Source organism: Sebastes umbrosus, chromosome 14, assembly GCF_015220745.1.
Source record: "Sebastes umbrosus isolate fSebUmb1 chromosome 14, fSebUmb1.pri, whole genome shotgun sequence".
NCBI lineage: Eukaryota > Metazoa > Chordata > Actinopteri > Perciformes > Sebastidae > Sebastes > Sebastes umbrosus.
The window spans coordinates 15,902,267-15,915,254 of record NC_051282.1 but is presented as its reverse complement, the minus strand read 5'-3'; the positions used below and the strand labels follow the sequence as shown (position 1 = coordinate 15,915,254).

At 39.5% G+C, this 12,988-nt stretch overlaps 1 protein-coding gene and 1 long non-coding RNA gene across 5 annotated transcripts in view; both read right to left on the bottom strand.

Moving 5' to 3' along the window:
* LOC119501963 overlaps positions 1-12,988 on the bottom strand; it is a 64,761-nt gene that overhangs the window by 13,192 nt on the left and 38,581 nt on the right. The gene's annotated exons all lie outside the window — the stretch shown is intronic.
* nog1 (noggin 1) lies at positions 5,302-7,494 on the bottom strand. Its single transcript, XM_037792741.1, has one exon. It carries the CDS (start codon positions 6,809-6,811, stop codon positions 6,131-6,133), a length of 681 nt encoding a protein of 226 aa, XP_037648669.1. The 5' UTR covers positions 6,812-7,494; the 3' UTR covers positions 5,302-6,130.

Below are 12,988 nucleotides of genomic sequence, written 5' to 3'. Positions count from 1 at the left end.
TTATAGAAATATTTAAAGACTTATACCCCACTAAAGAAATCACTCAGCCAATGATAATTGAATACACACAAATTAAGCTTGACATAATATCTTTTGAGTCTGAATGAAGCTTTACGGCAAAGCATGAGTTTGTCTAGATGGAGTCATCATCAGGTCCACCAGTCTTTTTTTCTTTGGAATAATAAATCATCTTACTTTCAACATAAAGATGTAAAACAAAAGGAAACTAGAAAACGGAATAAATTGTTTTATAGCATAAATGTACTGTACTTACACCTTAAAACAGTGGTACTTACAGGTGGATGAAAAATACCAGCCCGTTCTCATTCCCAGGGCGCCAAATACCGACGCCTTGTCATGGCCGTCGGCATTCGATACAAGGCACCCTTTAACATCGGTATGACACACACCGGGCTTTCCACTAACTACAATGTAAACCCATGGAAAGGGCGCCTCGAGTGTGGCAAAGAATGGGTATTGCCAAGAAGTGAAAGTCAATTGTTCGTTCCATTGCAACATCAGCGCCCAGCAGTAACGCTACACGCTTCCGCCATTTTGGACTGAAAGTGACTACCGGACACCAATTAAACGTCCGCCTACAAAGAGATGTACAAAAGTAAAACAAAATTATTTCTATTCTGTTGTCATATTCTATTGAAAAGGCCTGTGTTGAACAATAACATAATATAAATAAAATAAGTGTTTTCAGTCCAAAATGGTGGCAGCGATTGTTGTCAAAAAAACACCAGAGTTTCGTCTCTTTGCTTCTATACTCTTTGAGTGTGGAGTTTAAAGAGCGAAAGAGACACATCGGGCGGGCAGGAGGGAGGGGAGGTGGATGGGCCCAACAAACACAAGGCTTTCATCCAGGAGACTGCTGTTCGTGTCCTGTGTTCACAACGTCAAGTCACATTTTTACTGTACAAACATAGTAGTTTTAAGCCCAACCATGTTGTTTTTTCCTCAACCTAAACTAAGAGTTTTCATTTAATTCACATTAACCACACGCCGAGGGGTCTGACAAAGCGTCAGCATGTGACAAGTTGGGATGAGAGCGTGTCATTGAGTGTTTGAAAATAAAAATACATCTTCGAATTATTTCTCCTGCCAGTCAAAACTCTCTCTGCGCTTCCAGTGTTGTGAAGATCAAAAGGTTTTTCTCTGCTTTCATCACTCCATAAAAAGCACAAAACGTAGTGTATCATTTTATAATAGAGCTGTGGTGAACATGTATTCAGAGCTTTCAAACCTGATCATTACCGCTCATCCTTTCATGTTCTCAACTGTTTAACTGGCACTATGTGAAATTTGTCATTTTCATTGAATAAACATCCCTCGCCTGTCTGGCTTTTACAAACTTGCTCGGCTTGTTATCATATCATTTAATGAAGGTGCCACAAAAGGCTACCTTTTGGCCTATTAATGAGCCAAATGTATTCAAACTAATTTCATCATCTGTATTTGAAAAATGAACAACTTATGTTTGATATTGTTGGCAAAACTAACAAGGAGAAGTTTGCTTTGATCAGGAAAATATCTGAACCTTGTAGGAGAATTTAATCAGCAGCAAGGTTTTGGCTTCAGAATATCTCCGTTAGAAAAAAGGAAAGTTGATTAGGTTGAGGCCGGGAGGGAGTAGAGGAGCAATAAAACGAGCCCATAGCCAAAGAAGAGATCATTAAGTTAATGGATTACTGGTGGCTAAAAGCATTACATTGTTGGGCACCTCAGACTGCAGAGATCTGCGGACAGCCGAGGCCGCCGAGCGCCACGCTGAGAGCTGAGAGCTAGCTCAGAAGTGACGAAGGGCATTAGCAGCCCTGCATCCTCCAGTCTGCAGCTGGTATTAGCAGGCACCGAGCACCCTGTCAACGCATATTACTCCACACACAAATCATCTGACCGGCGTCAGCACTTTGCCCGCGCTTACAGCAGGAAAACTGAGGATAGAAACTTGAAGAGGAATAACTTGTGGTTCTCAGATGTGATAAGAAGCATGAGGAGAAATCTTGAAGAGATATTGAAAGGTTTAGCTGACTACAAAGGGAAATAGAAATACACCTGTTAACCTAAAATAATAGACTAAATCAGGTTAGTTTAAGTTATAAGAAAGTATCGTGATGTGTATTTTTCCGGGGCAGCTGTTAACTGGCTCGCCCTTTAATCCTTTAACGCCCGACTATGACACACAAAACCTGAAATAGGTGGATATCCACAGAGCTTGTCAAGTGTGAAGCCTGACCATCATGAGCTTTATGCAACAGGACAAACAGTATCATAGAAAAGACATGAGGATCATTGTCAAACACTGAGGATCCAACACACACACACACATCTAAGGCTATTTATTGTGTTTGTTTAAGCTGTATAGTGGAGATCTTCGCCTTTACGTTGCTATCCGGTGACAAGTACGGGGATTTGTCTGCTGCATGTATACGTGCAGAGCTGGCTCTGAGGCTAAGGAGCATCATTACGGACTAAACACAACTGAAACAAAACACAGGCTTTCTGGTGCCCCACAGTCTACCCCACTGAGGTAGTGGAAGAACAGAGGGAGGGGGAGTTGTCTTTAGTCAGAGAGAAAGAGTGAAGCGGCTACGCAAAACTAATTTATTATTTCTTCATGACCCACCAGTGGCTCCATCTTTACAATCTCATGTTGACCAGCCAACTTTGTTCAAACCCACCGACTTGAGATCCCAAAGTTTCCAAAAATACAAAAATGTCAGTTTGAATTATGGGGAAATGCTAATAAAATAACGCACAAGACTATCTACAATATTTCCGTTTGATGCAACGTTAAAAATATGACATCATGTGCCTTTGATGAAGTTCCTTTTTTTCCTAAATTTATAAGAAACTTGAAAGAAGAGTTCAAGAGTTTAAGAGATTAACTGGCATCATCAGATTCAGAGTCAGTAGAAATGGCTATTATGTGGTGGTAGTAAAATGAGAGGAAGGCACCCGCCTGCCAAATGTGAAGCAATCACTGATTACACAGCGGTGGAAGACAAATTCACATCTCTGACTTGAGTTAAAGTAGCACTACCACTACTGTGAGAGTACAAAACTGCATTCAAAATAAGTCAAAGTAGAGACGTATTAATAGCAAGATGTACTCATATATCAGAATCAATACACAGAACAGACATGCATTGTTACATATTATAATAAAGGAACATTATTAATGATTTATTACTGTGTAAACCGTATTTTAATGTTGCAACTGAAGCTCATTTTAACTAAATTAAGTAGCTAAGTTGAATAAATAAGCACAATCATTGTACTTTACTTGAGTATTTACATTTTCTGCTACTTTATACTTCTACTGCACTACATTTCAGAGGCAAATTTTACTCCAATATATTTATTTGACAGTAGCAAAACATCATAAACATTATAAACATACAACATTATAAAATAATGATATACTGCTACAGGTTCAGCTACCCAACAGTATATAAAGTAGTTACAATTAGCTCCACCTCCACCAGCTACAACATTAAAATGCTGCCTACATGTTTATGCAACATTATAATAATTCATTCATATTTGATCACTCACGGGGGACATCCCGCTGGTTTATACTACTTTTACTCTTGATCCTTTACATACATTTTGCTGATAATACATATGTGCTTTAATTTATGAGAATTTACATTCAGGACCATTTCTATTATTTGTATTATTGGAATTGGCACATTATTTATTGCAGGTACACTCAGCATACTGGGACTTCTTCCACCACTGATTTTAATCTATAACACTGCATCATATTTTATGAGTTGATGTTATGTATCTAAAATATAAATCTACAGAGGAACTAGTAACTATGACTGTTATATAAATGTAATAAAAAAAGTATATCATTTACCTCTGAAGTGTAGTGAAGTTAAGATTCTTGTTCTTTTTCTATATAGAAAAGTAGTAGTAGCATTTTCATATCTTATATCATATCACATCTTTCTGGACTATTATCTCTATACCTTGCATATTATTTTTGATGCATGTGCACATTAGCACATCCCATAGAATATATATTTTTGCACATTCCTGCCTAGCTCTTTCCTTTTTTAACAGTAACATTGTAAATATTTTTTATTTTTTAAATATTTTTATTGTATTTTTTTCTATTCTATATGTATGTTTCATGTCTATATAACACTAAAGCAAATTCCTCGTACTGTATATGTGAAAACCTACTTGGCAATAAACCGTATTCTGATTCAGTTTCTATCTTTGCTGCTAAAGTGCCCTTCAATCAATTAAGTTTGTCTTTCTCTAAGAGGAACTTGTGTTTTTTTATCTGCCATTTTTTCCCCACAGACACCGGGGGTTAATATCGAATAGGCTGTTTTCTAAAATTGATTTATATGAAAGAACAGTAATTCAAATATATTATATTTTAAAGAAAGGTATGTGGCGCATCAGCCTCCACAGAAACCCAGGCCCTCTCTTCAGCTCAGCTCCTGCTGGGCTGCAAATGGAGAGGAGGAGTTGAGCAGATGAAAGAATGAGGAGCTGTTAGCAGCTGCTGATTCCTTCAATCACTGAATCTCTGCTGCTTCCTTTATCAGCATGTAATGGCTCTGATGTATGACTGACGCTTTTACACTGATAAGATAGTGTTGGTTAACTGAAGAAACCTATTGACCACATGTTGTCTATAAATCAAACCCTGATATTGTGTTGTAAATCAAATATCCATCAGAAATACCTACTTCCAAATCCTCTTCTGTTTCTATAATCATTAAATTGCAATAGGGAGTAAAATAGACCCCAAGGTGCAGTATATCCTTCTGGGAACCGAGTTAAAGAAAGAGTCTTTTTTTTGTGATTTCCTTCTTATTTAGGGTTAAAAGAAAATCTTAACAATTAAGGCTTGTTAAACTTTATTTTTATTGTCCACTGTATAGTGGACTACAGGACTATTTCAGTGTGAAAAGACTCAAAAAATGAACAGATTATGGCTGTGGAGTGATATTAAAACAAGAATACATTCAAATTGATTAAAAAAAAAAAAAACACATGCTATATCACTGGAAAGCCTAGGATGTCCTCTTTGCAATACACCAGGGGTTGATAGAGTAGGTCAAAAGAGTAAGAGGATATGCATGTGGACAAAATGTCCACTACAGAGGACACATGTCAATGGGCTGGGTCTCAGGAGGATAAAAGTGCATGATTGGAAAAAGGTTTCTGAAGCGTAAAATGGTGTTCGAACTTCACATTGTGTGCACTGTGTGGCAGGTGACTTCCAATCAGGTAGAAGTGATCAAAAAGAAGGAAAAGAAAAAGCATTTAAAGTCATTTCAGTGTCGTTTTATTATACGAATATAAAGAATAAATAGCACATTTTCCTTAATTTACAGGATAAAACAAGTCACCGATACAGGGATGTATCAAAAAATCCACTTTTTTAACTCTTGAGGTCGATCTGCTTCATCATCCAAAATATGGAAAAAACAGCAAGTCCTTACAGCGTGGCTCTATGCGCCATCATGTCTCCATAAATACAAAATATATAACCAATATTCTCCACAAATAAAGTAAAGGCTCTGGTTACAAATAATACTGACTTTGTACAGGGGAGCTATATAACTGCATGGCACCACATATACAAGACAAATACATTCCTACACTTGGTAGTGCACCTGAAAAAAAAAAAAAAAAAATCACAGAAAAATAATGAGCTTATAATTTATTCATTCAGAGTCTTTTTTAATATTGTACTTGCTGACCAGCCCTCACTTCTCTCTCTCTCTCTCCCATTACAATTTTACAATGAACATCCAGTAATCCACCTTTTTTTTTGTACATAGTGTTTATTCATTTCTGACCTATTTATTTACCTATGCTGTTTTTTAGCCATTCATTAGCCAGTCATGTCTTGTCATGGCATACTGTATGTTTCTCATGCTGTATATAATGTATCTGTGCTGTTTGTGGTCGCTTGTGTGGACTGTGTCTCTTGCTGCTGCCTCTTGGTCCAGGTCTTCATTGTAAATGAGAATTGGTTCTCAATTGATTTTACCTGGTTAAATAAAGGTCAAAAAAAAAAGTATTTAAAAAAAAAAAATTAAAAAAAATATTTTAAAAAATATATATATAAAAAAAAATATTATTTTTTTTAACTTGAACAGGAGCATTTGCACTCTGTTATGATCGGGTACTGCACCGGAATCCAGGCGCATTTGAGTCCACCTTTCCTCTGCACACATCTCCACCTCAGCACCGTCAGGTGGGTCGAGTTGGCCGGTTTACACACCATGCCCTCCGGAACCGAGCACGACCTCTTGCTGAGGCAGCTTCCAACCCGCACGAACCTCGGCCAGAACCGGTTCCCCAAGTCGGTCCACGTGTACACCACCGGGCAGAAGGAGTACGCCCACAGCCACTGCTGCAGCCGCCGCTTCAGCTTCTTACTGGGCTTGTGCTTCTTGCCGAACTGGACGTCGAAATCCACAGCTCGGATCTCTTTGGGCAGAACTCCTCCAACACCACCGGGCTTCTGGAGCTCAAAGTCATCCAGATCATGGGTGTATTTGTCCTCCACTGGGGGCAACAAAACGGACAAATAGCGGCTGTCAAAGTCTCCCAGGACGTTCTTCAGCTCGGTCTCGTTAAGGTCTCTCTCCTTAGGGTCGAAGACTGGATCCGGGTCTTCTTTTAGCTCCACGAGAGGCAGACTGTCACTGGGGATGGGACGCAGAAGATAGTAGTGCTGACAAGTCACCCTGTCCATGAGGAGTCCGAGAGAGAAGAGCACCAGTAGATACATGGCTACACACTGCTGCTGGGTCTGATCCATTATCACACTGAAGGTCCCAGTTGGTGAGATCAGTGCGCACTTTTCTTGTGCGTAATTACGCGTGAGGGGTATCCAAACTCTTGCGTCTTTAGTTGTCCCTTAAAACTTTCCCATGATGAAAAATCCGTGACAGAAAAAGACAAAGTTTTAGCAGCATCAATAGAAACTTATTTCATTATGATAAAGCTCAGATGTGTCCTCGGGCTCCGTGCGCGCGGGCTCGTCATGATGCTCCCCTGATGTCTCCTTGTCTACAGAGAAGAAAAGCACTGAGAGTAAACCAGCGACCTCTTGTTATATCCTCCACACGGAGGGAGTGTGACGTAATCCGTGTGTGCCCCTCTTTGAATGTGTGTTTGTTGTCTAGGAGGAGATCCCCAATACCTCCTTCTTCCACCGCACTGAGGTGGTGGTGGTGGTGGTGGTGGAGGTGGAGGGAGGTGGAGGGAGGAGGGAGAGGAGAGGAGACGCCCCCTGTCGGTTTTCCAGACATCCTTAAATCAGTTTCTCACAGTGGGAATGATTGTTGAAGTCTTTCATCTGGAGAATCCTTCTTCTGCATGGAGCTTCAGTACAAAGCACCCAAAGGTACCAACCACAGAGTCCTGCAACCTCCCACAACATCCTAAACTACACCATAACTCAAGTACTTAAGGACAATTTCCATTTTATGATACTTTATATTATAGTTCTCCACTATATTTATTTGACTGCTATAGTTACTACTTTTGCTTAAAGGGACTGTTTGTAACTTTCAGAAATGCTTGTTAACAGCGACACCTGTGGCCGTTAAATCAACAAAAGTCAGCGTCGTGTTCGCGTTTGCTCGTTCTACATAGACATGAACGAACATCGCTCAAAACAGTGAGGCGACACACGTCAGCTAAAACCACAATATCATTCTATATTTCAGCTGCTTGGCAGTAATGTTAGCTGACCAGACCAAGGGTTTTCCTGCCTCAGCCTCCTGACCGCAGCCGGAGTGAACAGGGGAGACACCGGCACCCGGTCGGAGGCGATAACGTTTCTTGCTGCGGAGCCCCGTCACTTCACAAGACACGGGAAACCTCTGTTGGTCTGGAGGAGCTGCAGCATTTATTTCTGCACAAACGTCCCCTGTACATTCACTAGATATTCTCAGAACTACCAACTCTTCTGCAGTGTGTAGTGAGCGCGCATGAACATGAGGCGGAGCAAGAACGCGCGGGTTGTGTGAGTGAAGACAAGCAGGCAGAGGAGCGGTCTGAACAGCATAGCCACACGCAAGCGCGCATACGCGAGCGTGTATGGGATCCCGACCCGGTAGATTTAAACGTGTAAAAAGTTACAAACATTCCCTTTAAGTAAAGGACAATATTTCGTTTCAGAGGTCCTGAAAGTGTTTACGCCATAGATTCACTTTCACTGGTTCTACTTCAGCTAACTAGTTCTACTTCCTGGTTATTTAAAGTCATATTTAACTTTGATGAACACAGATTTTAATGAAAAGGCATGGGTCTACAAAAATCAGTACCATATCAATTTGGACATATTGTGGACATGATGTCCCTCCGAACAAAGCATCACTGTGATATGCATACCATTTTTAAATTTTGGTGTACTTTGAGATTTAACTGTGTTGAGGAGAACTCAAAGAGGGTGACGTCTGTTCAGACATTTCATTTTCAAATAAAGCAGACATTTTTTATCCCCGATAACTTAATTTACTCATGGATCTTATTTTTCTTTAAGCCCTTAATAAGTAGCAGCCGGCCCGTGGGTCAGTCATTAGAGCTGTGCAAACCAACATTGTTCAAACCCACTAAAATTATTATTATTTATTTATTAACTCTATCTTAAATTGGAGATCCCAAAGTTTACAAAGATACCAAATATGTCAAGCTGAATTTTTATGGAAATGTGCATAAAATGATTCACACAGGACATATAGAATATTTGATGAAACTGTGCCAACAAACAGGTCTCTCAGTGAAAACCAGGGCTGTCCACAACCAAAGAAATTCTTAGTCGACATACGATTTTGTCGACTAATTGATTAGTTCATTTAATCATCAGATCTGTACAACCGAATTTCTCCACAAAGAATCACACAAAAGCACCACTTTAAATCTTGTGTTTACCAGAGATGTGCTCAAAGTTTCTTGGAAATAAGTCATTCAGCATGAAAAAGTATAAAAAAAATGACTAATCAACTAAAGAAATCTTAAACGACTAAGACCAAAACAGCCGATTAGTCGACTAAGAGGGGGCAGCCTCAGTGGAAACATGATAGCTTCAATAAAAAGCTGAGAGAAGCTGAACAAAATATATGTGACACTGTCATACAGTGTGGGATAAGATCATGTTAACCATGAGAAACATGAAGAGAAACCTGTATGTTCATTTCAATTTGTTCACAAATTTCTTGATTTAAGTGTATTTTTTTCTGGAAGTAGGGATCCGGCCTATTTATTAAAGATGTCCCAAGACAAACTGCACATAAACCAAGTGAAATCCTATCACCCAATTAGCCAAAGCTTCCCTTTATTTAAAGAATGGCACAATTTACAGCCTGGATATGAGATGAAATGGCCTGTTAAGTGTTTGCAGTGTCCAACTCATGTGGGACAATATTTCTGCCCTGTAACGGTGCCACCGCGAGCCTCTCAATAAAGCCGGCCAAATTAGCTCCCAAATAAACAACGCTCACTAAGCAGCAGCCATGGAAAGTATCACAATTTGTGAACCTGTCTAAACTCATGCTCAGAGAATCATTCTTTGAAAAATAATTTAATGGAAGAACTTAGCCAGCTGCTACATCAGCCATAAACCATCCGCTTTAGATAAATGCATCTCTGTTTCATTTTTGAATGAGCTAATTCACACAAGCACTTTGAGCGACTCATTTAGTTTACGGTAAATGATGGCGAAAAGTCTGGAAAATGTCACCCTTATATTTTTCATCTGACCAGCACGTATCATAAACTATCGCTACCCGAAAGCGCCTGACAGATCAATCCAGTGCATTCACATGTGGGATGGTGCGGAGTGAGCTATACTCACACATACAGATTACATATAATGTCAGCCTCTTAAAAAAGCACTCCATACACACGAAATCATCAGAGTTTAAAGCAAATAAATATTGAATTATTTTCTGTTTGACAATTTAAATGAAGTTGAAATTACTTGCGGGATGGGATTTTCAAAATAAAATCATATTTCACCCACTAGAATATTTCATTTCTAGTACGGCTGCATGGGTGAAGTCCAAATATGTTTCTCATTAAGTGTCATCAGGATTGCCAGGCTCATTTAACGTCGAGTTGTTTTTGTTTCTTCTAATCCCTTCCTACTGTTTTACCACAGGAACATTTTGATAGTGAAATATTCCTCCTTAAAAAGACAGGCTACTTGAGACAGACGCCTGCTTAATTGAGCCGGGTTTTTTTTGTATTCTCGAGTTAACCAAACACAGTTCCCTTTGGCTAATAAACCGCCCGATGTAATGACTTTTGCGGGGTCTGGTTCTTGAGAAGACTTTTAAACCTGCGCTTAAGGATATGCGTTCAAAATGAATCTCCTTGTTTGAGCCATGCACAGGTCATTGTAGCCTTCCCTGCTGATTTCTCATTTAGTGAGGAAAAGCAGACTTCTCTTCTTGGCAGGCGGCTTCAGCGCTGGTACCAAGAAAAAGCACGCTCAGGTAGAAACACACACACACACACACACAACAGAAAGGACTCAATGATTCTGATAGCTTTCATCCATGCAAGAGCAAAACCACAAAGATATTTAGAAAAGGCTGCTTTAGGAGTCACATAATCATCCGAGCAGACGTTTTGAAGCTCGATAACCCGCGGCTCTGCGCGGAAGGTTATCAATGACATTTGTCATTCAGAAAAACACAAAGCACCTTTCACACGCTTTATCTCCCTCGGTACGCCGTTTCACACCTCGTGCTAATTGAGGCCACATTGCCAAGCTGAATACACACAGACATGAAGTGGGTGCTATTCTGTTTACTCTGGCACTTGGGAGGTGTGCAATTTGCTAGTTTGTTTAGCACTATTTTCCATTCCTCTGCAATCCAAGAGCACACAATCACAATAATCACTCCTGCTGTTAGCTCAATTAAAATTAATTGCTACTTCTGACTGCTGACCATGACACGGATGGCACATTTGCATTCTTGCAGTTCCCACAATTTCATTTATAAGGGCTTTTGTTACCTACATATTCTCAATACTGTTGGAATAAAAGTTCTAAATAGTCATTTTTGGTCGGTCTCAGTCAGTTTAGTGACTGATTGTCTGACGATTTTTATGTCTAAATCAACCCACTCTCATGGGAAGGCGTACAGATAGCACAACATTACACGGACATTCCGCGTGTAATGAGTACGCATTTTGGCCTTTTCACTTGTCATCTGTATGTCACGCAAACATCCGGTTGGGTTAGGTTTAGTCAAGAAAACCACTTAGTTAGGCTAAGGGAAAACATCATGGTTCGGCTTAAAGTAAGTATGTAAAGTAAGTAAAACACGTACGGAAACAACGTAACACAACTACGCAAAACACATCACAAACGTCAATAAAAAACACGCAACAATCGTCATGTGACACGTAAGGGATAACGTACAGCAAGAGGGTCATTGCTGTTTATTTCACAACAATGACCCACTAGTTGTACATTATCCCGCTTATTACACGGCTGCTTACTTAAGAAATCAATACTTTGACACAAAAACGGTCCACCAGACTCCGACATCAGAACTGCGCCCATTGCAACGGTCTGCTACAAAGAAATAACAGACCATAGAACGCTAGGATTGACCAATCAGAATTGAGTATTCAACAAAGCTGTGTAACAAACGTCACTAGAGTAAGTTACAAAACAAAGCAACAGTCAACAACGGCCTCGAACAACACGGGTATGCTGGTTAAAAGTCCAGTGTTTGTTGGACCCATCCACCTCCCCACCCGTCCACCATAAGTGGTCTTTCTCGCTTTTCATACTACGTCGCTAACTCTTACCGTAGCATTTATACGCAGACGTGTTTACATTGCAGTCAGTACAGGATACATGCCGGATAAATGACATGAAATCAAGAAAGACGTATTTATTGCACGCTAAAGGCCTTGCGCATTATTGTGGCAATTATGCGCCTCTTCGTGAGAACGGGCTGGTCTAATAAGTATGTCAGTCCACTAAAATCCATTGCAAAGGTTTGATTTTATTCACATTTATAAGGGGAGGAATTAAGATAATTAAACAGTTCGATAGATATTATTGACCCGAGTGCATTATAATTATTAAAGTCAGATAATATATGACTCTAATGGACCCTTTATGTCAAATCTCTATCATGCTCAGGTTGCACAGAACCCTCATAAATATCTGTGGCTTTTAACGAGCACTATAATTAGCACGTTTAGCTCATTTTTCCCACAGGTTGCAGAGTTGATGCTCAAAGCAGCCGAAGCCTGGTGCGAGTGTGTGTGTTCCTTCCACTCCTCCATAAAAAGTTTTCACAGACAGAATCTCTGCATCCAAACAAAGTCATTAAACCGAAACTCTGAACAGAGTACTCTGTGATTATTAGTCTGAAGGCTGACTTTGTATTTGGGCATACAGGTGACGGACGAGTTTATCAGTATAATATACCTGAAAGAAGGAACAACAAACGTGACAGTGCTCCTCTTTGTTACGTTAAAATATGTTTAACTGCCTTAAAATATTTATAAAACCAAAGTCCTGGAGAGATTACATGGTTGATTGGATGCAGATCTCTACTTCTAGTCAATTTCAAATACACAAATGAGTCAACTGGTGGAATTGTAACAAGTATTTTTACATTCTGGCACCTAACTTTAAACTTTGGCTCATTGTGCATAATCATTTTTCCGGTACTTTGAAATTTATTGAAAAAACAATTTGTGTCAAGATTGATCGAAACCTTTAGATTACAAGTAATACAAAGAATTTTGATAACCCACATTATTTAGCTGTGATGTAAAAACACAATTAGTGGTGCAACGGTTCAACAAGCCCACTGTTCGTTTTTTTTTTTGTACATTACGGAGAAGAAAAATCATTTCCAATGTGTTTGAATTAGGGCTGTTAAAGTTAACGCTATAATAACGATTTAACGCAAATTTGTTTTAACGCCACTAATTTCGCATTAACTCAACTTGC

What these genes read in the sequence shown, in the direction of transcription:
- nog1 (XM_037792741.1), bottom strand. Translation starts at nt 6,811, where the DNA reads ATGGATCAGACCCAGCAGCAGTGTGTAGCCATGTATCTACTGGTGCTC.